The 25,365-nt window shown below is 45.7% G+C and overlaps 1 protein-coding gene across 1 annotated transcript in view; it reads left to right on the forward strand.

The window, feature by feature from the left end:
* The window catches only part of COL22A1 (collagen type XXII alpha 1 chain), a 328,017-nt gene that overhangs the window by 208,851 nt on the left and 93,801 nt on the right, over positions 1–25,365 (forward strand). The window contains exon 23 of the mRNA XM_043507305.1: positions 13,482–13,535. Coding sequence (XP_043363240.1) covers positions 13,482–13,535 — 54 coding nt within the window. The remainder of the gene's footprint in view (positions 1–13,481; positions 13,536–25,365) is intronic.

The following is a 25,365-nucleotide window of genomic DNA, read 5'->3' on the forward strand; positions in this document are numbered from 1 at the left end:
TCTGGCATGACAGAGGCCAGAAAACACCACCCAGTGATTTCTGCATTGAGCTCCACACCTTCTGATGGAGCTAGAACAGATCAATTAGGAAAAAAAATCTGATCTTGATTTAAAGACGTCAAGGAGTGGAGAATCCACCACACCCCTTGGTATGTTATTCTGGTGGCTCCCTATGGAAGTGTAGTCTCTGCGCATCATTGGGATGCATGTTGCCCCAGGAAGTGTTGGGAAGGGAAAGGCTGCGGGAGACTATGGCCTGCCTCCCAAGCCTATGGAGCAAGACCAGTGCAGAGAGGAGTGTGTACTGCATTCCACCAAAGGGTGAAGAAGCAAGAGTGCTCCCTCAATACACCAGGGAGCTGTGGGGGCACTGGGCTCTGTTGAAGTCAGTGGAGTTGCACCAGAGATGAATGTGGCACGTTTCAGAAATCAGCCATCCTGCTCACACACAATCACCAGTGATCCAGAGCCCCCAGTTAGGAAAGTATGCATGTGAGCTTTTCGTTTAATGGTAATGGCATACCTATGTACAAAGGGCCTGTGGTGGGGCAGTTGCCAATCAGGAAAGGGCTCATTGGGAGAGCCAATCAAGAGACGGCTTGCTGGAGCAGCCCATATATAAAGGGCTGCTCAGCAGAGCAAGGGGAGGTCTCTTCCTGGAGGGCAAAAGGGAAGGACTGTCTGCCGAGGAGCACCGGAGATACTGCAGTGCTGGGCAGAGTAGTTGAGCAATAGGAGAGGCTGACCACGGCCAGACTGAGGCTCTGAAACAAGGGCAGGGAAGGTGCTAGGGCTACAGGGGAAGTGGCCCAGGGAAAGTAGGCAGCAGGAATAGGAGAAGGGGCAGTAAGTGGCTGACAGCTATAGGGTCCCTGGGCTGGGACCCAGAGTAGCAGGTGGGCCTGGGTTCCCCCCTTTACTCCTAGTTGCCATGAGGAGAGTAGCCTAAATCCAGACTGCAGTTTGCCCCTGAAGCCCGGGGCTAAACTAGAGACTGCAGTTGGCCACTGAGGCAAGTGGAGAGACTGAGGACCGCCTGTCCCCCAGAAGTGGGTAGACAGTGGACTGGGGCACAGCCAGAGGGCCATGTCCCAAAGAGGATGTCACAGTCCGGGAGCAACACGGGTCCAGATGGTGGAGACTGTGGAAGAAATGGAAGTAACAGCGAGTGAGGCACTGCTAGTAAAAGGTCCCAGAGAGCTAGTTCCCAGCATGACCAGCAGTGAGGCTGCTCCATTATATGGCCCTTTACTGGCCATCTATTCAGGGATTTTACTAACCTTGTTGCCGAGGGGCAGGGCCTTAGCAGCCCCACAGTGGAGCTGGGTAGAGTATTAGCTAATGTGGCAGATCAGCTGTTAGCATTTACAAGGACTTGTCTGACCGCTGTCTTTAGTCAGAGGTAATGAAGGATCTTTTAATGGTGTATGGAAATTGCACAGAATCTCTTCCCACATCTGCTGAAATACTAATCTAAAGCCTTTCATCAGTGAATACTTTGATCCACTCTTGGGGCTAGTAAATAATAATTGAAACCTAGACCAAGCAACACTGTTGTGTTTGATTCATCAGCCAGGAATTTCTGACTATCTCTGTGTTACAGGCAGTCAAGGTCTAGGTTTCTACACTGACATCCTCATAACCAGACTGCACAGTGGGAACAGTGAAAGTTTGCCATTCTTATCTGTCCCTCATTTTTGAACTGTAGATCTCACTGCAATTGCCTTAGACTACATGTAATTATGAGAGTCTGAATTTACTTTAGTTTGTTTTTATTTGGGTTGTGGAATTTAATATGACAGAAACCATTTGGAAAGATAAAAGCCATCTTCCCCTTTGCCTGTTGCTAGAGCTCCATCTTGAAGGCGCTGAAATATTTGGATAAGTTGGAAAGAGGACAGATCTGTTCTTGCTAGATGTCCCAGACAGTTTACTAGACTCAGAAAGTGCAGACAGTCTGCACTTAAGAAAAGCATGCAGACCTTTGGGTAATCAGACCTTAGGACATAAGGTTCTGAGGATTATTTATCACTATCTGGAATCCAAGGGTCAAATTCTCTTCTCACAGAGATCAGTGTAACTCCACTTACCTCACTGAAATTGCAATAGAAAACTAAGAGGCAAATTTAATTAACCTTGAGACAGTAAATCCCATGTAGAAATGAGAGGACAGCTTCCTACATGCATGTTCAGTGTGATCTACTGTATTTTAATTCAGTTTTTCGACCTCACATTCTGAAGACTTTGTCAGGGCCAATGGAAAAGAATGGAGCAATTAAGCATAAATCATAAACAACAAGGAAATAGAATTTTGTTTCTTTAGAATGGTACTTTTTAAACTTATGGCCGGGTCCATGAGTGGGGCTCCTAGGCACTATGGAATACACATATTACTAATAAAAATAAGTTGAGGTCTCCCAGTCTCTGCATTGGAGTGTCTGTGGCAAGTATGAATTTAAATAAAGCATGAGGTAATATGATCACTGAATTGAAAGCACTCAAGAGACGGAAGAGGCTAAGCTTTCATGGGATCTGGCAATTATCACAGACAGAATGGTGCAGGCAAACAGGCTGGACATAGTTCTTGTAGAAAGGAAGACAAATAAGAACATTTGGGTTGATATTGCCATACTAGCAGTCAGAAATATAAAAAAGAAGCAAGAAGAGAAGATGGTGAAGTGTGAAGAAGTCAGCCACAAAGTGGATCGATTATGAAAAACTAGAATAAAGAATATCCCAACGATTATTGGAGCACTTGGAGCAATCCCTAAGGGTATTAATGAGCAGCTCAAGAATACATTAGGAACGGGATTCTCAAACTTCATTGCACTGCAACCCCCTTCTGACAACAAAAATTACTACCCAACCCCGGGTCGGGGGGAGGGGGCCCACCTGGGCAGGGAGGAGGACAAAGACAAAGCCCAAGTTCTACTGCCCCGTGCAGGTGGGCCAAAGCTGAAGCCCAAGCGCTTCAGCCCTAGGCAGGCGGCCTGTAACCTGAACCCCATCACCCCAGACTGAATCCCTCAGCCCCAGTAAGTCTAATGCCAGCCCTGGTGAACTCATTAAAATGGAGTCATGATCCACTTTGGTGTCCTGACCCACAGTTTGAGAACCACTGCATTAGGAACACAAATATCATGATTAGCGACCTCCAGAAGACAGTGGTCTTAGACACCTTGAGAATGTTAAGGAAAGTCAAAGGAGAACAAGTGCATTTGAGGACCTGAAATGCAGGAATATTGTGGAGAGTTTAACTGAACTCCTGACTACCCAAACCTAGGGAGCAGCTTCATGATCAGGATTTACTGGTGACTCAAGGGGATAAATTTTAGACAGTAGCTTTCCTCTTTTTATGCATACTGATCTTGTTTGTTGTGAAGGCTTTTTATTTAACAACAAAATATCCCGGTTACTGCTGCTAATAATGTCATTATTTTCCTTGCTCGTGTTGTGTCATGAAGAAGATAACCTAATAGAAGAGCCATACACACAAAGTTGATGAATTCCTTGTCTGAATAGAGATTATTGATAGGAATGTTACTACAGAGTTATTTTGCTATAAATTGTGAAGCTCAGTATTGGATTCTGTCAAGTTTCAGACATGTAACATGTTCTTATGGATTCTATGAGACATCCTCTCTAACCTTAATTTAGCAGTCTTTTTCCAATGGGCTTTACTGAAGCACACATGACCACCTCTGTTGGATCTTCATCTCAGGAGTCATAGCAACACAAAGAGTTCTGTATACCCTGTGTGGTTCTTCACAAATGAATTGTGGTGCTGTGAGTTGTAGTAGATCTAATATAAAACAATAATTATTATTAGAAATTTGGTCTTTTATTGGACCAACTTCTGTTGGTGAGAGAGAGAAGCTTTCGAGCTACATAGAGCTCTTCTTTAGGTCTCAATACCTTCCTCAGAGTTGAAAAAGAGCTCTGTGTAAGCTCAAAAACTTGTTTCTCTCACCAACAGAAGCTGGTCCAATAAAAGATATTCCCTTACCCATCTTGTCTCTCTAATATCCTGGGACTGACTACAGCAACACTGCATACCATAATTATTATCATTTAATATTTACATTACAGTATAGCTCACGGACCCCAATTAGAATCAAGACCCATTGTGCTAGAAGCATATTCTGGACACAACAAAGGTGCCAAGGTTTAGAGTTGTATTCTAGCTAGCATGCCTGGAGGTTGGAAACCTGATCTGGGATGTGATACGATGCACACATTGCTTATGTTGTCTTGTAACATACCATTGCCCAGAGGCACCCTGAGTTGTGAGGGCCAGTCCTCTGAGTGTTGAGAGGAAGAGAAAAGTGCAGGAAGGAACCATGTATACGCTATGGGTGGACTTCTCTAATAGCAGCTCTTCCTCAGTGATTTTGCTTCAGACTATAGTAATGCTGTTTCCATTGAACCCTAACTTTCAGTATCAGGTTTAGTGCATTAGACTTCCTCCAACACAGCTGGTAAAAGCAAGCTTGGATTTCCACCCAGAGCACTGAGCTAACCCAATAATTAACACAATGTTCATCCACATGTTGAACTGACATGGGTCAGATGAGTCTCTCAGGCTTTAACCCTTAGAATGCTGAGGACAGCTGTGTTCTTAGCTCAGTAGTCTAAAGGGGGGGAGGGAACCAGACTATCCTTCCCCTTCCCCTTATTGGTTCTTCCCTCTTGCACCAGAGGAGAATCTTCACAACTCCCTAAGCCCACCTAGTCTGCATCCCTCCCGATCATAGCTTAATGTGGATAAACTGTATCAGCTGACTACCCATTTCTCTGTACCGTCTTTTATGTCCTCCTGTTGTGAACCACTTCAACCCTGCTGGTTCCAGGGGGAGGGAGTAATCTGTTACTAGCAGCAGAGGGAAATGGGTCCTGTCAGGAAGGCAGAGCCCAGAGCAAGGGGGTTTGAACAGCAACTTAGGGTCAGGCTGCAGCACACTTGGAAAGACCTGGTCCCAAGCGGTTGTACTTCCCAGTGGCCAGAAACCTTCATTCATCTCTGTCCCAGAATCCCCCTCAGTAGCTCCACAAACTGGCTGATCCCCATTGTATTGTACATTACACTCAGATCAGAGCACTGTTTTAATTTGGAGCATTTTATTAAAACTTTTGTCGGAATCAAACAAAAGCCCCACTGCTGGAGAGTCTTCTAGAAGCACCAGTCTCTACTTTGACTTCACCTTGCTCCCCTGAGCTGTATCCCACTCCAAACGGTAAAAGTACAGGCCATAGGAAAATATAGCAATGGCATTCCATCCAGTTCTTTGCCCAAATAACAGTTTACATTTCTGCTACCATATATATCTTAATTTATGAGTGCTACATATACTCCGGAGCCAAACCCGCCTCTGGTTTAAGACAATGGCTACTCTAAAACTGAATCTGGCTATTTGGAATTAGCCAGGTGTCCTAAATCTTAAGCTTTGTTGTACAGTGAGTTGGAAAATAGCCGTATGCTATATCTGTTAGAATTCTCTCCCTACCAATCCATAGCCCAAAATTTCCCCATTCTTCCCTAATCCCCTTTCCTGAGGGTAATTGCTTACTTGACTACCTTGTGCTTTTTGTGGGTGCTTGGACCATGCAAATGACAGTATCTCTCCTTAAAAAGGCAAGTGAAACAAACAGCACAGGAATAGAAATGAGGCAACCGAACAAAAAGAGCAATAATGTGATTGATCATCTAGATTAAATCAAGAGTAAAACTGTAATTGCCAGCAAGGTAAATATATTCATTCTCAATAAAACACATATTTATAACTGTGCTATTATTCAAGTTGCTGATCAAGGAAAATAACATACCCTCTTATGTAATCAAAGGATACACGCTGATATACACTTAGCTGAGTCTTGCTATGAACAGAGCATAATTAGTGGTTACGTCTGTTGTATTAATAGGCGATGTGACATTTCATTGAGCTTTCCTCTCACAGGTATAATTTCTCCTGGTGAGTGTCTTCATTGCCTTGCAGCCGGGCTGTTACATTGCAGAGCAGCTCTGTTGTTGTTTGATTTTTGTCTAAACTGTGAATGGCCAAATCTTTCCCCCACAATGAGGGAAACCGGTCTCCCTGCCTTTCTGGCTCTATAATTATATGTTGCTTTAAGGGAGGTCTCATTTTGAAAGGCACAAAGTACATGAGGGAAGGACAGGCTCCTTTCGCACCACTGGTAACAGCCACAAATTAGCCTACCCTATCATCTGTATGGATATAGAACATCTCCTATATATTTATAGTTGCAAGGCAAGCATCTACTTATTCCCCACCCACCCACCCCCTGAGCCAGGCTTGGGGAGGAGTGGAGCTGTAGCACTTCAATGGAGGCTTCCTGAGTCATTTTGCCTGCAAATGAGTGGGCATGCTCAGCAGCCTTTAAAGCTCTGAAATCCACCTCTCTGCAGAAGACCAGCACAAGGTCTATGCACCACTAAAGCCTTATCTGAAGGTTTAAGTGAGACTTAAGTGGTGCACTGGGTTTGTGCTGGCCCAAAGCACAGTGGTGAGTTTCACCTATAGGCGAGATCTGCATTGCAGCTGGGTGGAGTAATTCCCAGATTGGGTAGGTATACACATAGACTCTTAGTCTTTAAGACCAGAAGGCAACATCATGATCATCTGGTCTGACGTCCTGCACATTGCAGGCCACAGAACCTTGCCCACTCACTCTTGTAATAGACCCCTAACCTCTGGCTGAGTTACTTACTCCTTATGGAATTCTGTGCCAAAATATTAAAAATTCTGCACCAAAAAATTAAAAATTCTGCAAAATTCTGCGTATTTTATTTGTCAAAATAACACAATATAATCATGCCAGTTTCAATTATTTTGCTAATTTATTTCAAAATACCTATCAGCAAGTATGTTTGTAACAATACAGACAACAACAACAACAAAATTCAGGAAATGTTTTTTGACAAATAGATTCCTTATAGGCAAATTAATACAGAACTTTGAGTAATAATTCATTTAAACTACAATACAGAACCATATTCCCACACCCCTCAGAAGCAATGCAAAGGTGTAGGGGAGTAAGGAGTAAGGGAGGAGCTGAGGGAGAGAGAAGTAATTGCTGGGAGTGAAGAATTGTTGGGTGTGGGTGGGAGAAGTATGGAACAAGGGTTTTTTTGGGGTGGGAGAAGATTGTTAGGTAATTGGGGAGCCTTCCCCATGCAGACTCTGACTGACCCCTAGCCTCTTCCATTCAGTCAGGCATATCTGCCCCTGTCCCAATGTGTCCCTGCATCCACATGTGTCCCTGAACTCCCACTCAGCCAACCCCCTTACCCCAATGTGTCCCTGCACGCCCATTCAGCCACTCCTTCTCCCCCACTGTCCCTATGTGGCCCTGCATCATAGAATCATAGAATATCAGGGTTGGAAGGGACCCCAGAAGGTCATCTAGTCCAACCCCCTGCTCAAAGCAGGACCAAGTCCCAGTTAAATCATCCTAGCCAGGGCTTTGTCAAGCCTGACCTTAAAAACCTCTAAGGAAGGAGATTCTACCACCTCCCTAGGTAACGCATTCCAGTGTTTCACCACCCTCTTAGTGAAAAAGTTTTTCCTAATATCCAATCTAAACCTCCCCCATTGCAACTTGAGACCATTACTCCTCGTTCTGTCATCTGCTACCATTGAGAACAGTCTAGAGCCATCCTCTTTGAAACCCCCTTTCAGGTAGTTGAAAGCAGCTATCAAATCCCCCCTCATTCTTCTCTTCTGCAGACTAAACAATCCCAGCTCCCTCAGCCTCTCCTCATAAGTCATGTGCTCTAGACCCCTAATCATTTTTGTTGCCCTTCGCTGTACTCTTTCCAATTTATCCACATCCTTCTTGTAGTGTGGGGCCCAAAACTGGACACAGTACTCCAGATGAGGCCTCACCAGTGTCGAATAGAGGGGAACGATCACGTCCCTCGATCTGCTCGCTATGCCCCTACTTATACATCCCAAAATGCCATTGGCCTTCTTGGCAACAAGGGCACACTGCTGACTCATATCCAGCTTCTCGTCCACTGTCACCCCTAGTCCTTTTCCGCAGAACTGCTGCCGAGCCATTCGGTCCCTAGTCTGTAGCGGTGCATTGGATTCTTCCATCCTAAGTGCAGGACCCTGCACTTATCCTTATTGAACCTCATTAGATTTCTTTTGGCCCAATCTTCCAATTTGTCTAGGTCCTTCTGTATCCTATCCCTCCCTCCAGCGTATCTACCACTCCTCCCAGTTTAGTATCATCCGCAAATTTGCTGAGAGTGCAATCCACACCATCCTCCAGATCATTTATGAAGATATTGAACAAAACGGGCCCCAGGACCGACCCCTGGGGCACTCCACTTGACACCGGCTGCCAACTAGACATGGAGCCATTGATCACTACCCGTTGAGCCCGACAATCTAGCCAGCTTTCTACCCACCTTATAGTGCATTCATCCAGCCCATACTTCCTTAACTTGCTGACAAGAATGCTGTGGGAGACCGTGTCAAAAGCTTTGCTAAAGTCAAGAAACAATACATCCACTGCTTTCCCTTCATCCACAGAACCAGTAATCTCATCATAAAAGGCGATTAGATTAGTCAGGCATGACCTTCCCTTGGTGAATCCATGCTGACTGTTCCTGATCACTTTCCTCTCCTCTAAGTGCTTCAGGATTGATTCTTTGAGGACCTGCTCCATGATTTTTCCAGGGACTGAGGTGAGGCTGACTGGCCTGTAGTTCCCAGGATCCTCCTTCTTCCCTTTTTTAAAGATGGGCACTACATTAGCCTTTTTCCAGTCATCCGGGACTTCCCCCGTTCGCCACGAGTTTTCAAAGATAATGGCCAAGGGCTCTGCAATCACAGCCGCCAATTCCCTCAGCACTCTCGGATGCAATTCGTCCGGCCCCATGGACTTGTGCACGTCCAGCTTTTCTAAATAGTCCCTAACCACCTCTATCTCTACAGAGGGCTGGCCATCTCTTCCCCATTTTGTGATGCCCAGCACAGCAGTCTGGGAGCTGACCTTGTTAGTGAAAACAGAGGCAAAAAAAGCATTGAGTACATTAGCTTTTTCCACATCCTCTGTCACTAGCTTGCCTCCCTCATTCAGTAAGGGGCCCACACTTTCCTTGGCTTTCTTCTTGTTGCCAACATACCTGAAGAACCCTTCTTGTTACTCTTGACATCTCTTGCTAGCTGCAGCTCCAGGTGCGATTTGGCCCTCCTGATATCTTTCCTACATGCCCGAGCAATATTTTTATACTCTTCCCTGGTCATATGTCCAACCTTCCACTTCTTGTAAGCTTCTTTTTTATGTTTAAGATCCGCTAAGATTTCACCATTAAGCCAAGCTGGTCGCCTGCCATATTTACTATTCTTTCGACTCATCGGGATGGTTTGTCCCTGTAACCTCAACAGGGATTCCTTGAAATACAGCCAGCTCTCCTGGACTCCCTTCCCTTTCATGTTAGTCCCCCAGGGGATCCTGGCCATCTGTTCCCTGAGGAAGTCAAAGTCTGCTTTCCTGAAGTCCAGGGTCCGTATCCTGCTGCTTACCTTTCTTCCCTGCGTCAGGATCCTGAACTCAACCAACTCATGGTCACTGCCTCCCAGATTCCCATCCACTTTTGCTTCCCCCACTAATTCTACCCGGTTTGTGAGCAGCAGGTCAAGAAAAGCGCTCCCCCTAGTTGGCTCCCCTAGCACTTGCACCAGGAAATTGTCCCCTACGCTTTCCAAAAACTTCCTGGATTGTCTATGCACCGCTGTATTGCTCTCCCAGCAGATATCAGGAAAATTAAAGTCACCCATGAGAATCAGGGCATGCGATCTAGTAGCTTCCGTGAGTTGCCGGAAGAAAGCCTCATCCACCTCATCCCCCTGGTCCGGTGGTCTATAGCAGACTCCCACCATGACATCACTCTTGTTGCACACACTTCTAAACTTAATCCAGAGACACTCAGGTTTTTCCACAGTTTCGTACCGGAGCTCTGAGCAGTCATACTGCTCCCTTACATACAGTGCTACTCCCCCACCTTTTCTGCCCTGCCTGTCCTTCCTGAACAGTTTATAACCATCCATGACTGTACTCCAGTCATGTGAGTTATCCCACCAAGTCTCTGTTATTCCAATCACGTCATAATTCCTTGACATCACCAGGACCTCCAGTTCTCCCTGCTTGTTTCCAAGGCTTTGTGCATTTGTATATAAGCACTTGAGATAACCTGTTGATCGCCCCTCATTCCCAGTATGAGGCAGGAGCCCTCCCCTCACAGACATTCCTGCCTGTGCTTCCTCCCGGTATCCCGCTTTCCCACTTACCTCAGGGCTTTGGTCTCCTTCCCCCGGTGAACCTAGTTTAAAGCCCTCCTCACTAGGTTAGCCAGCCTGCTGGCAAAGATGTTCTTCCCTCTCTTCGTAAGATGGAGCCCGTCTCTGCCCAGCACTCCTCCTTCATGGAACACCATCCCATGGTCAAAGAATCCAAAGCCTTCTCTCCGACACCACCTGCGTAGCCATTCGTTGACCTCCACGATTCGACGGTCCCTACCCAGGCCTTTTCCTTCCACGGGGAGGATGGACGAGAACACCACTTGCGCCTCCAACTCCTTTATCCTTCTTCCCAGAGCCACGTAGTCCGCAGTGATCCGCTCAAGGTCATTCTTGGCAGTATCATTGGTGCCCACGTGGAGAAGCAGGAAGGGGTAGCGATCCGAGGGCTTGATGAGTCTCGGCAGTCTCTCCGTCACATCACGAATCTTAGCCCCTGGCAAGCAGCAGACTTCTCGGTTTTCCCGGTCAGGGCGGCAGATAGATGACTCAGTCCCCCGGAGGAGAGAGTCCCCGACCACCACCACCCGCCTTCTCCTCTTGGGAGTGGTGGTCGTGGAACCCCCAACCTCAGGACATCGCATCTCATGCCTCCCAACCAGCGGAGTCTCCTTCTGCTTTCTCCCCCCAGACATATCATCTGGTCCACTCTCCGCATTGGTACCTGTGGAGAGAACATGAAAGCGGTTAGTTACCTGTGTCTGTGTTACTGGAACCCGGACATTCCGCTTACCTCTTCTGGAGGTCACATGTTGCCAAGCTTCTTCACTGGCCTCTTGGCTCCTCTGTGCAACCTGCTCTATATCTTTAGAGCTTTGTGCCCCTAGAAGGCTATCCTGAGTTTGGTCCAGAAAATCCTCAGTCTCTCGTATACAACGCAGGGTCGTTACCTGTTGCTCCAGACCTTCAATCTTCTCTTCCAATATGGAGACCAGCTTGCACTTTGTACAGACAAAGTCGCTTCTGTCCTGTGGAAGAAAGACAAACATGGCACATCCAGTGCAGGTCACAACAGCTGAACCCCCCCCTTCCATATCACCTACCTACTATGAGCTTCCTCAGAGACGTTGGCAAGATGTAAGCCTCACTGGGCTCACTCCAGGCGAACTCCCAGGCAAACTCCTGCTGTGAGCTGCTCTGCTGTCCCCGCTGCTCAGCTGGTTCGCGAGGCTCCGGCTATTTTTAAACAGCCAGGCTTCCCTGACGCAAACACACAGACACCCTAATGCCCGCCCCCTGCAGGCTAGCAGCCAATCAGACACTCACTCAGGCTCTCTCCCTGCCCTCCCAGCAAACACACGCTCGGATACTTCCTCAGCAAGCAAACACACACACTCGGATACTTACCAGTCCCAGGCAAACTCCTGCTGTGAGCTGCTCTGCTGCATCCCCACTCCCATTCAGCCCTCAGCTTAATGCTGTCATCCCTCTACCTCCTGTGCCCCTGCCCCAGTCTGTCCCCCACACTAGCCCTTCTAAACCCAGCCAGCAGCCCCATGTGCCCTGCTCTGCCTGACTCTCCCACATTCTGTATCTCTTCACCTGGCCCCACAGACAGGGCACTGGTTAGGAAGGCAGCCACTGCCCCTTCTCTCTCTGTGGCTGGCTGCTCCAGCACAGAGCCGGCTTCCCTCTCATCTGGCACTACAGCAGCACTTGGTGGGAGAAAGATATAATTGCAGCAGCTCCATGGCAGAATCTGTTTTCTGCAGGGAAAAAAAAACCTGCAGGGGACATGAATTCTGGGCATGCACAGTAGCACAGAATTTTCCCAGGAGTAAAATGGGAAATTGGGTGTGGTAATTTCTACTTCCATAGTCTCATTTCCATCAGCCACTATGCCACTGCCTCTAAGGTCTTCATTGCCCTTATTAAAAACTGAAGCAAAGTATTTGTTTAGGTATTGGGTCATGCCTAGATTATCATCAGAGTTTAGCAGTCCCACATCTTTCCTTGTTTTCTTTTTGTTTATAAGGCTATAGAACCTTTTACTATTAGTTTTAATTTCCTTTGCAAGGCCCAACTCTGCTTGGTTTTTTGCAGTTCTCACTTTTCCCTTGCACTTTCTGACCTCCAAGAGGTAGCTTTCATTGCTGATCCATCCCATCTTCCATTGCTTGTCTGCATTTTTCCCCCTCATTGTTCCCTGCACCTCTAAGGTGAAAGAGCAGACAGCTGGCACACAACTCCATGCAAAACAGTGGGAAGAGGGGAAATTTTGGCTCAGAACCGACTGTATCAATACAATGTGTTTGTTTAAACAGATCTTAGCCTTTCACAGGTCAACTTTCTATTTAACTGTGGGATCACTGGAGTGCTACTGTTTTTCTAATTGGAATCTTTGATATTAAGCACTTGCATTCATAGATAAAGTGTTTGGCTTTTTGTTTGGTTGTTTTTTTGCTGAAGCTATGAACTCTTCAGTAATTGGAAGAAAACCTATGGTAGAAACAGGGTGGGGTAGAAGCCCCAGAAGTGAGCCCATCTCCCAAGGCTGATTATGATCAGGACTGGTTTTAGTATCTAACTGGCTTTTCCATAACAGTCTTGGCTACAGCCATTGCTCCCCCATCAGTTTCTTCATCCCTGTAGAAGGAACTGATCAAATTCCCAAACTCTGCAACTGGCTCTGAGGTGGAGAAAAGGCCATGATGCTTAGTACATAAGATTTCCCCCCTCTTATGTGCACTAGCGGGTATGGGAAGGTAGGTATGGGGAGGTGGGTGCCTAGCCAACAATCATTAACCTTTTCCACTACTGTGCAAATGAACTGGTTGAACATGATCATAAACCAGGCTTTCCTGTCTTCGCATTATGGGGCTGAGTTTTAATTCAAGGGAATTTCATCTGCTTGCACACAGACCTCAACCATAGCACCCGTGTCCTAGTACTCCAGCTCTGTTGTGGCTTTGCCCTGTTTTCCAGAGCAGATCTCAATTTGGCAGTGCAATATTAGCATAGTTTAGAATTTTACAGACTCAGGGGAGTCATTGGGAGCTGTGTGCACAAACTCTGGGCAGAATCTGGCCTGTGAATTCTAACTGTTCACACTTCTTTGCTGGTCCATGTGTGTTTGAAAGAGAGATTCTGGACTAAGTCAGAAGCTGTCTCTGCTGCTGGTTTGTAATGTCTGATTTTCTCTTGACTGCACAGGGCAAGAAGGGTGAAGCTGGGCTCCCAGGACTCGATGGCTTGCCTGGACCTCGGGTGAGTGACGGTTATGCTTTTTTCCTTAGAAACACAATGGCAATAAAACCAGACGTGATAGAATTTGGGTAAAAAGGAACACAACTGTATGAATAACATTTTTTCTAAGAAGCCCTCAGGCAGACAGCAGTGCTGCATGCGATGAGTGGCACTGATTCTCCTTTTCTTTACACCAGTTTTACAGACTGAGCATGAATGGAGTTATTCCTGATTTACACCAGTCTGAGTGAGGAGAGCCAGGCCCAGTGTCTCGCATTCACTTTAATTATCCTTAACAGTCTCTCACGAGGTACCTGAACTGTGACCTACCAGGGCATTCTCTGGACATCACTTTTACACCACTCTTGCCAGGGTGAGAGCCTCTCAGTTTACAGTACTTAGGGCAACATCTCAGCTAATTACTGACTGTGCAAATTGATCATTGCAGAAAGACACCCTGTCTGTGCAGCATGGGAGGGGGCTGTTTAACTTTGCTTTGTTATTGGTCAGGTGGCACATCCCCGGGAGGTCTTTGGGGTTCACTTTTCCTTGAGGGGAGGAAGAGGGAGGAGGATGGATAAAGAAGAGAGAGACAGAACTTTCTTTAACAGGATGTGTTTGCAGTTCAGTGTTCTCCAGAGCGAGGGAGAGTCCCACTCTTGGGTCTGTACGCTCATAGCCCATTGTTCTAAGGCCACTGGGCCAGATTCTGACTGCTGCAGGGGTCAGTGGGGTTGCATGAGCAGTACATTAAGGCAGAATTTGGCCCCATTGAATCTAGGATGGGGTGTCATATGCCCTGCACGGGAACCACATTGATGCTTGGTGCCTCCAACTCTCATTTCCTTTCCAGTTGCTTTTGTAAGCAATGCTAGATGATCTAAGGGGCAGTGATTCACAACTGTTTACATAAAGTAACCCCATCTAGCAACAGAAAAATGCTTTGGGAACTTGTTACAGCATGAGTGGCTCCTTTAAGGGGAGAAGGGGCCAACTCCACCTATGCCCTAATTAATTAGCTGCTTCCCGCCTTGAGGAGACTGGACTAAGGGAGTCAGCTGACATGTTAAAGGACACCTAGGCCTTATGCAAGTGCTGAGAGAGATCAGTCTGGGGGAGGAACCGCAGGGGCCGCCTCCTTTGGGAGGCCCTGAACCAGGCTCTACAGGAGAACAGTACTCCAGGGAAATCAGCCTAGGTGCTGAGTGCTCAATACAGAGCAGACTGGGACAGAAGAGGTCCAGAACTAGCTAAAGTCACCTGAGCTGTGTATGAGCTTTAGTGATGGATTTCATTTGGGGACTTTGAGGATTGTTTTGAATTATTTCTGTTATTAAACCGACCCTGGCAGGGATATTAGCAGCAAGAAAGCCTGTGTGGAGTTTATTAAAGAGTCCTGAAGAGGAGGGAAACTGAGCCAGGGTACTGCAGAGCTCCTGCTGGCCATGAGGAAGCTCTCAGGAGGTGGCTGCCCTGTTACAACATCCCTTCTTTTCTCGCCATGAGGAAAGGGAGGATGATCACAAACTCTCTTGACCCATTTGTGACCACACACCCCAGTTGAGTACCCAGGAGAGAATATAACAATACATTCACCCCCTTTTTAATAATCCATTATCAGTCTTAAGATTGGGGATTTTAGCTCTACAATCAGTTAAACTTTCAGACACAGAAGAGTCTAGATTCTACAGTGATGGGTGATATATACGATGAATAAGACACGGTTAGCTGTTGGTTGTTTTTGCTTTGCTGATGCTTATTTTATTTCCCCTGGCAAGTAATGCTCTTGTTACTAGGAGACATCAGCAAGAAATGGATTCTATAGCAGATGTTCCGTATTAAGGTGTTAAGATGACTGTGAAAGCCATCACAGACAAAGTCCGATGGTTTGCTAAATTGGTTCAGGTGAAGCCCATTACATCCAATTTAGAGCTCTAGCATTTAGGTTCTGCTTTTTGCAATGTCTGTGCTTTTTGGGACTCATTTCATCCTACAGCATCTGGTTAACCAGTTGTTCAGCAGCTGCCTGGAATGCGAATGTATTAATGTATTTTCAAATACATTTTAAAGGTTTCTTTGCAATGCTGGATGACATTAAAACTTCCTGTTGAGTCTTATGGACATTATGAACAACCCAATTTTTTTTAAAAAAATTCACTTCCAGATCTCTGCCTCTGAATTAATCAATAATTAACAATTACACAATGAACATAATTCTATTTTAACTGAAGCTCTGCAGTGTTTTTTATATACTTTCATGACACTATTTCAATATTAATGATGAAAAAGGTTGCTGATTTAGCATTAAGCAGCTTTTCCCTTGGCACTAGCAAAACAAAGCTTGCAAATTTTATGTTAAACAGAAAGAGAGAAAACTCCAGTGCCATCAAGGGTTTTTTAAATTGATTGACCATTTGCTGTTCCTCCATGTATATTAACTTTAAGAATAAAGGAAATTATGCATGTTCTTGTAACAGCACCCTGAGCTGTGCATGTGACTGCAGACTGCCAGATACATTGGATAAAAAGAGCTTCAAATCTGATCATAATAAAAGCACCTTCCACCTTATAGCACTTTTTAATATCAGATTTTTACGGGAATTTTTTTTAGCATTGCTACTTTATTATCTTTTAAGTAAACCAGTGCATGGATTCAGGGAATACTCAAGAGAGTATGAGAAAAGAGAATGTCTCAGACGAGGTCCTTAAAGAACAGTCTCAGGTTCTGCCTTCTGCTCAAAATTCTACTCTGACTATGTCTACACTACCGCAGTAAGTAACCTAAGTTATGGTACTCCAGTTATGTGAATTATGTAGCTGGAGTCGACATAGCTTAGGTCAACTTATTGAGGTGTCTACACTGCGCTGAGTCGACGGAAGACACTCTCCCATCGACTTACTTTACTCTTCTCATTTGGGGTGGAGTACCGGGGTCGACCAGAGAGCGATCTGCAGTTGATTTGGTGGTTCTTCACTAGAGCTGCTAAATCGACCCCCAGTGCATCGGTTACCAGAGCTTCGATATCGTAGTATAGACCCCATTGGAGTTGGGGTAGAGCACAGGACAGACACAATAATGGGATAACAGCACATTTTCACATGTGCTGCAGGACATGAGTGGGTTGAACTGGAGTGTGTGTCTTTATCTAGGGCCACTGAATGAGAATGATTTGTGTCTAGGAGAAGACAGGGGTGCACTGAGTGTAGGTTAAATTCACTTGGGGCAGCAGAATACCAAGCAGCAGTTCTTGTCCTCCCTGCCCATCTCTGATGGCTGTCCAGGAGGAAGGGAAAGATCCTGTGACACATTGAGAAAAGACTAGGGGATGACACCAGTGCCTGTGATAACATCCTTCCCTCCACAAAATACATGCCACTTCTCAGCTTGTGTGAAGAGCTGGTCGAAAAATAGGATAGAGCTTTTGTGATAACAATGCCCCTCTTTTTCCATCAACATTTCAACCAAAAATCTTGTTAATTCTGAAAATGTGGAATTTTTTTCAGCCAGAGCTGGTTGTGTATGACCTGCTATTGTGTGCATGTCTGCTACATATGCCTTATCTATTTAAGCAAAATTAATATTTGTATTTCAGCAAGCACTAGCAATGGTATAAGAGTTTGTGTAGACTAGCACAGACTACCAGTAGGAGAAGAGCTAATGTAGATAAGCCGAGGCAGTTTTTCTCCCTGCTCTGAGTAGATTTGTTTGACACTGTGATAAAAACACCTGAACCCATCTACACTAGTAGCTTAACACCAGTGCAATCAGCTGCATTACTGACAGTTTCTGGAATCTGGGTACAGAACTGGTTCCTCCAACGCATCATCAAGGATCTACAACCTATCCTGAAGGACGAGCCATCGCTCTCTCAGATCTTGGGAGACAGACCAGTCCTTGCTTACAGACAGCCCCCCAGTCTGAAGCAAATACTCACCAGCAACCACACACCACACAACAGAACCACTAACCCAGGAACCTATCCTTGCAACAAAGCCCGTTGCCAACTCTGTCCACATATCTATTCAGGGGATACCATCATAGGGCCTAATCACATCAGCCACACTATCAGAGGCTCGTTCACCTGCGCATCTACCAATGTGATATATGCCATCATGTGCCAGCAATGTCCCTCTGCCATGTACATTGGCCAAACTGGACAGTCTCTACGTAAAAGAATGAATGGACACAAATCAGACGTCAAGAATTATAACATTCAAAAACCAGTTGGAGAACACTTCAATCTCTCTGGTCACTCGATCACAGACCTAAGAGTGGCTATACTTCAACAAAAAAGCTTCAAAAACAGACTCCAACGAGAGACTGCTGAATTGGAATTAATTTGCAAACTGGATACAATTAACTTAGGCTTGAATAGAGACTGGGAATGGATGAGTCATTACACAAAGTAAAACTATTTCCCCATGGTATTTCTCCCTCCCACCCCACCCCCCACTGTTCCTCTGATATTCTTGTTAACTGCTGGAATTAGCCTACCTGCTTGTCACCATGAAAGGTTTTCCTCCTTCCCCCCCCTGCTGTTGGTGATGGCTTATCTTAAGTGATCACTCTCCTTACAGTGTGTATGATAAACCCATTGTTTCATGTTCTCTGTGTGTGTGTATATAAATCTCTCCTCTGTTTTTTCCACCAAATGCATCCGATGAAGTGAGCTGTAGCTCACGAAAGCTTATGCTCTAATAAATTTGTTAGTCTCTAAGGTGCCACAAGTACTCCTTTTCTTTTTGACAATTGTTGGAATCTGGAATCTAGTGTAGATTCCCACTTAGGTCCAGAGCACTCCTGATTTCTGTTTGCCTTTTTAAAGAGACCTTGAATATAAACCCTGGAATGTGCTGAGTTCTTAAAGTCCTATTTACAAGGTAAGACTTTAGTAAGGGGTAGTGTAAAAATCAGAGATGCAAACTGCAAAGCTCACATCTGAATCCAAACTCTCCCAAAAGTGTTTGAAGTGGGGGGATTGGCATAGGACCATTTTTGATAAGAATTGAAACAGGGAAAGGGAGAAAAAAAAATCTGGAGCCTGTTAGTTTACTAACAGCATTGAAGCCAAAAAACCCTGATGAATGTTTTATGTTGTTTTCATTTGTTGCACTGACTGAATAAAAACCATTAAAAACAACAAAAAGGAGAAATTAAGCTTGTTCATAAATAAACATGAGAAATCCCATGCTGTGCCTTATGCTAAGATACAAAATTAAGCAAACACAGCCTTTTGCTGAAAAGAAGATAGTCTCAGTGAGAAACTGCAATGTACAAAGCCTCTGCATTCTTATGGCCTCGGGAGGTTATCAGTAATTTTTGTTCAGAACATTGGTGCTCCAGTTATCATGCCACTTGGCTTAATAACTAGAGACCTGGTCCATTATGAATGATGCAGCAAGCACTTAAAATGATTAAAAAGCCATGCAAGTTAAATGTACACGACTACTGGCCCTTAGGGCCTTGATTTTCAGTGTTGCCAACAGAATCATTTTCTATATCCTTTTACTATTCTCTTGGTTTACAAAACAGGATTTGAGCAGAGAATACAATTTAGTATTGTAATGCAGCATTCATCAAAAGTCCAGCATTGGAAATGTTAGTGTAAGGAGGTGTGAGCAGCAAGCTACAAGATAGGTGAAGAACAGATGGAAGGACCCCAAAGGGGCAGCTGTTCACATGTCAGCTGGTTGTAGCAAGCATAGTAGAAAAGGGGAGTTTTGAAGTGCATTGTGAAAAGGATTGGGGATCTTGGTACAACAACAGTGAAGGCCTGACAGAGGAGAGAATGGGAGACTGAGGCCAAGTCTATGCTATAGATCTATATTGATATAACTACGTTGCTCAGGGGGGTGAAAAATCCACCGGGGCGCTGGAACAATTTTGATAGTGGGGGTGCTGAGCGCCATTGAACCAAACTGTAAACCCTGTATCTGACGGAAACCACTTCAAGCCCAGGGGTGCGGCAGCACCCCCAGCACCTCTAGTTCCAGCACCTATGAAATCCGCACCCCTGCATGACTCAGTTATATTAATATAGAGCTGTAGAGTAGACTTGTGTAGACTTACCGACCTAACCCCTCATGAAGACTTCACTGTGTTGATGGGAGAGCTTTACCCGTCAACATAACTACCACCTCTCGGGAAAGTGGTTTAACTACACTGACAGGAGAAGCTCTCCCATTGGGATAGGTAGCATCTTCAGTAGGTTCTGCAGCTGTGGTGCTGTATGTGAAGTCAAGCCCTGAGATGAGGCTGCCAGATGGAACTAGTGCAGATACAACAAGAGATGAAATTTCAGAGGTTAAATGGCTGTGAATGGCCCTGCAGATGAGTAAGGACAAATATAGAAGTTGGAGCTGAAAAAGGCATATTAGCATTAGTGCCATGTATTTTATTAGCATTATATCAGCAGCCAAATAATTTTGCCTGGCCTCAATGCTTGTCTCACTCATAAACTGATGAGCTGCCTAAAAAACATGCATTGCAATCTTTGTTATATGGATCAAAGGAATGGAGAACCTACCTTATGAGAGGAGACTAACAGAGCTTGGCTTGTTTGCTTAAACAAATGAAGGCTAATGGTAGATATGATTGCCCTCTATAAGTACATCAGAGGAATAAACACCAGGGAGGGAGTGGAGTTATTTAAGTTAAGAGCTAATGATGGCACAAGGACAAATGGATATAAACTTGCCACCAGTAAGTTTAGGCTAGAAATTAGATGGTTTCTAACCATCAGAGGAGTGAAATTCTGGAACAGCCTTCGGGGTGGGGGGGAAGCCCAGTGGGGCAAAAAACCCCTAATTTTTTTCAAGACTGAGCTTGATGAGTTTACAGATGGTCTGGTATGAAGAGAGTGCCTACAATGACAAATATCACCAACGGCCAGAGATGGGACACTAGAAGGGGAGGGCTCTGAGTTACTAAGAGAATTCTTTCCCAATGTCTGGCTGGTGGGCAGAGGTGAAAGTAAGCCGGTATGGTCCGGTCCGGCGTACCAAACCTGTCCAGCTTCCTTGGCGGTGATTTAAAGGGCCCGGGGCTCCGGCTGCTGTGGGGAGCCCCAGGCCCTTTAAAGCGCCACCAGAGCTCAAGCAGCAGGGCTCGTGTGGCGCTTTAAAGGGCGCAGGGCTCCCCGCAGCGGCCGAAGGCCCTGGCCCTCTAAATCCCTGCCAGAGCCCAGCTCGAGGGGGGATTTAAAGGGCCCGGTGCACCTGCCACTGTGGGGAGCCCCAGGCCCTTTAAATCACCGCTGGAGAGCGGTGGCAGGGCTCCGGCGGTGATTTAACGGGCCCAGGGCTCCAGCCGCTGTGGGGAACCCCGTGCCCTTTAAAGTGCTACCTAAGTCCCCCTGCCCAAGCCCCTGGGTAGCAGCGGCATGGCTCCTGCGGTGATTTAAAGGGTCCGGAGCTCCACAGCGGCTGGAGCCATGGAACCTTTTATTCGTCCCTGAGCCCTGGGGCTCTCAGCTGCCTCTGCAGCTGGTAGCTCCGGGGTGATAGGAAGGCCCTGGGGCTCCCAGTCACAGTCAGAGCCCCGGGACCTTTAAATCTTGATTTAAGGGCACCACCTCTTCCAGTTGAGGCCACGCGTCTTCCTGTTGAGGCCACGCCCCCCTCAGGACTCCAGTATACCGGTAAATCCTTAAGTTACTTTCACCCCTGCTGGTGGGTCTCACCCACATGCTCAGGGTCTAAATGACTCACCATATTTAAGGTTGGGAAGGAATTTTCATTGAGGTCAGATTGGCAGAGACCCTGGATTTTTTTTGCCTTCCTCTGCAATGTGGGGCATGGGATACTTGCTGGTTTGGACTAGAGTAAATGGTGGATTCTCTGTAACTTTACATCAAGAATTGAGAACTTCAGTAATTCAGCCAGAAGTTATGGACCTATTACAGGAGTGGGTGGATGAGGTTCAGTAGCCTGCAATGTGCAGGAGGTCAGACTAGATGATCATGATGGCATATTCTCTTGATTTACAAGAGTCTATGAGCTGCCTAAAAAAACATGCGTTGCCATCTTTGTTGTACGGATTAAGTATTTGTCTAAGCATTTCTAATGGTACAAGTGGCTTTGGACAGCAGTATGGAATATGTGAGCTACATCTATGCAGCTTCATTTCCAATGGCAGTTCTCTGGAGGAGCCATTATATCCTCATATGCACCTGAATGGTGAACCCATTGACCTCTTCCCCAATCCTTTACAGAACAGTGAGCTCAGACCAAGGTACCTAGTGCTCTGTTTGCATTCACAGACTTTCCTATGGGGAAGGAGAACCTCATATTGTGGATGATGAGACTGAGAGAAGTAACCCATGAACATTCAGAATAAATTTCAGTCTCTCTGACAACCTTTGAAACAAGACAGGTCATAAAAGGAGGAAGCATCCCCCATCATCTCATCTCTGGTACCCAACTGGAAAATCACAAGGCAAACCATCCTTCTGATTATGGAGAATGTCAGGTTTCAAAAGCCTTCAGACACCTGAATTAAATTCTTAAGCATGGAGAAGAATCCTTATGTTAATTTCTGTAGAAAGAGAGCTGGTTGAAATTCTTTAACCAAAACATTTTCCCATTGAAGAATGGGAGTACTTGTGGCACCTTAGAGACTAACAAATTTATTTGAGCATAAGCTTTCGTGAGCTACAGCTCTCTTCATCGGAGGCATTCAGTGGAAAATACAGTGGGGAGATTTATATACATAGAGAACATGAAACAATGGGTGTTACCATACACACTGTAACGAGAGTGATCACTTAAGATGAGCTATTACCAGCAGAAGAGCCCGGGGGGGAAGGGGGGAACCGTTTGTAGTGATAATCAAGGTGGGCCATTTCCCGCAGTTGACAAGAACATGTGAGGAACAGTGGGAGGTGGGGGGGAATAAACAAAGGGAAATAGTTTTACTTTGTGTAATGACCCATCCACTCCCAGTCTCTATTCAAGCCTAAGTTAATTGTATACAGTTTGCAAATTAATTCCAATGCAGCAGTCTCTCGCTGGAGTCTGTTTTTGAAGTTTTTTTGTTGAAGAATTGCCACTTTCAGGTCTGTAATTGAGTGACCAAAGAGATTGAAGTGTTCTCCGACTGGTTTTGGAATGTTATAATTCTTGACGTCTGATTTGTGTCCATTTATTCTTTTACTTAGAGACTGTCCAGTTTGACCAATGTACATGGCAGAAGGGCATTGCTGGCACATGATGACATATGTCACATTGGTAGATGTGCAGGTGAACGAGCCTCTGACAGTGTGGCTGATGCGATTAGGCCCTATGATGGTGTCCCCTGAATAGATATGTGGACAAAGTTGGCAACGGGCTTTGTTGAAAGCCTGGGTTAGTGGTTCTGTTGTGTGGTGTGTGGTTGCTGGTGAGTATTTGCTTCAGGTTGGGGGGCTGTCTGTAAGCAAGGACTGGCCTGTCTCCCAAGATATGTGGGAGAATGATGGGTCGTCCTTCAGGATAGGTCCTAGATCCTTGATGATGCGTTGGAGAGGTTTTAGTTGGGGGCTGAAGGTGATGGCTAGTGGTGTTTTGTTATTTTCTTTGTTGGGCCTGTCCTGTAGTAGGTGATTTCTGGGTACTCTTCTGGCTCTGTCAATCTGTTTCTTCACTTCAGCAGGTGGGTATTGTAGTTGTAAGAATGCATGATAAAGATCTTGTAGGTATTTGTCTCTGTCTGAGGGGTTGGAGCAAATGCGGTTGTATCGTAGAGCTTGGCTGTAGACAATGGATCATGTGGAGTGGTCTGGATGAAAACTGGAGGCATGTAGGTAGGAATAGCGGTCAGTAGGTTTCCGGTATAGGGTGGTGTTTATGTGACCATCGCTTCTTAGCACCATAGTGTCCAGGAAGTGGATCTCTTGTTTGGACTGGTCCAGGCTAAGGTTGATGGTGGGATGGAAATTGTTGAAATCATGGTGGAATTCCTCAAGGACTTCTTTTCCATGGGTCCAGATGATGAAGATGTCATCAATGTAGCGCAAGTAGAGTAGGGGCATTAGGGGACGAGAGCTGAGGAAGCGTTGTTCTAAGTCAGCCATAAAAATGTTGGCATACTGTGGGGCCATGCGGGTACCCATCGCAGTGCTGCTGATTTGAAGGTATACATTGTCCCCAAATGTGAAATAGTTATGGGTGAGGACAAAGTCACAAAGTTCAGCCACCAGGTTAACCATGACATTATCGGGGATACTGTTCCTGATGGCTTATAGTCCATCTTTGTGTGGAATGTTGGTGTAGAGGCTTCTACATCCATAGTGGCCAGGATGGTGTTTTTAGGAAGATCACCAATGGATTGTAAAAAGAAAAGGAGTACTTGTGGCACCTTAGAGACTAACAAATTTATTAGAGCATAAGCTTTCGTGAGCTACAGCTCACTTCATCGGATGCATTTGGTGGAAAAAACAGAGGAGAGATTTATATACACACACAGAGAACATGAAACAATGGGTTTATCATACACACTGTAAGGAGAGTGATCACTTAAGATAAGCCATCACCAGCAGCAGGGGGGGGAAAGGAGGAAAACCTTTCATGGTGACAAGCAAGGTAGGCTAATTCCAGCAGTTAACAAGAATATCAGAGGAACAGTGGGGGGTGGGGTGGGGGGGGAGAAATACCATGGGGAAATACTTTTACTTTGTGTAATGACTCATCCATTCCCAGTCTCTATTCAAGCCTAAGTTAATTGTATCCAGTTTGCAAATTAATTCCAATTCAGCAGTCTCTCGTTGGAGTCTGTTTTTGAAGGTTTTTTGTTGAAGGATAGCCACTCTTAGGTCTGTAATCGAGTGACCAGAGAGATTGAAGTGTTCTCCAACTGGTTTTTGAATGTTATAATTCTTGACGTCTGATTTGTGTCCATTCATTCTTTTACGTAGAGACTGTCCAGTTTGGCCAATGTACATGGCAGAGGGGCATTGCTGGCACATGATGGCATATGTCACATTGGTAGATGCGCAGGTGAACGAGCCTCTGATAGTGTGGCTGATGTGATTAGGCCCTATGATGGTATCCCCTGAATCTATCAATGGATTGTAGTTTCCTCAGAAAGTCCATGGTGTCTCGTAAATAGCTGGGAGTGCTGGTAGCATAGGGCCTGAGGAGGGAGTCTACATAGCCAGACAATCCTGCTGTCAGGGTGCCAATGCCTGAGATGATGGGGCATCCAGGATTTCCAGGAATTCCACCATGATTTCAACAATTTCCATCTCACCATCAACCTCATCCGATGAAGTGAGCTGTAGCTCACGAAATCTTATGCTCAAATAAATTTGTTAGTCTCTAAGGTGGCACAAGCACTCCTTTTCTTTTTTGCGAATATAAACTAACATGGCTGCTACTCTGAAACATGTTCTAAGTGTCCTTCCACAGTCACCACTGATTGTCTCAACAGTACCTGTTGCTTTATCTCTTCCACTGGGCTGATTTACACTGTTCCTTCTTGGCCTTGATTCTCTCACTAGCATAGCTAGGTGCAAGTCGTCCTGGCCGTGGCCTCTTCCTGACTAGCACAGTCCAGTTTGAGGGGAGCGCTTTCTGGCTGCAAAGACCCGCAATGCAGGGGAGTCTGTTGGAGCCATGTGCAATTACAACTCTCCTGAGCAGGACTTCTTGCTTAGCCTTAGATCATGCCAACAGATGTCGGTGTTGCCTAGAGACTCTGCTCCTGGTCTCCCATGTGATTGTCAAGTTCTGTATGCACCTCAGGCTCGCTCTGAATAATAATAATGTTAAAGTGGTGATGGCCTCATATCTATGCTAGCCTGTATGTTGCTGTATAGGGTACAGAACTGCAGCAGGACCAGTTAGTCTCAACTGATCCCATTCCTGATTACTT

This window comes from Dermochelys coriacea, chromosome 2 (genome assembly GCF_009764565.3).
Source record: "Dermochelys coriacea isolate rDerCor1 chromosome 2, rDerCor1.pri.v4, whole genome shotgun sequence".
NCBI classification, from domain to species: domain Eukaryota; kingdom Metazoa; phylum Chordata; order Testudines; family Dermochelyidae; genus Dermochelys; species Dermochelys coriacea.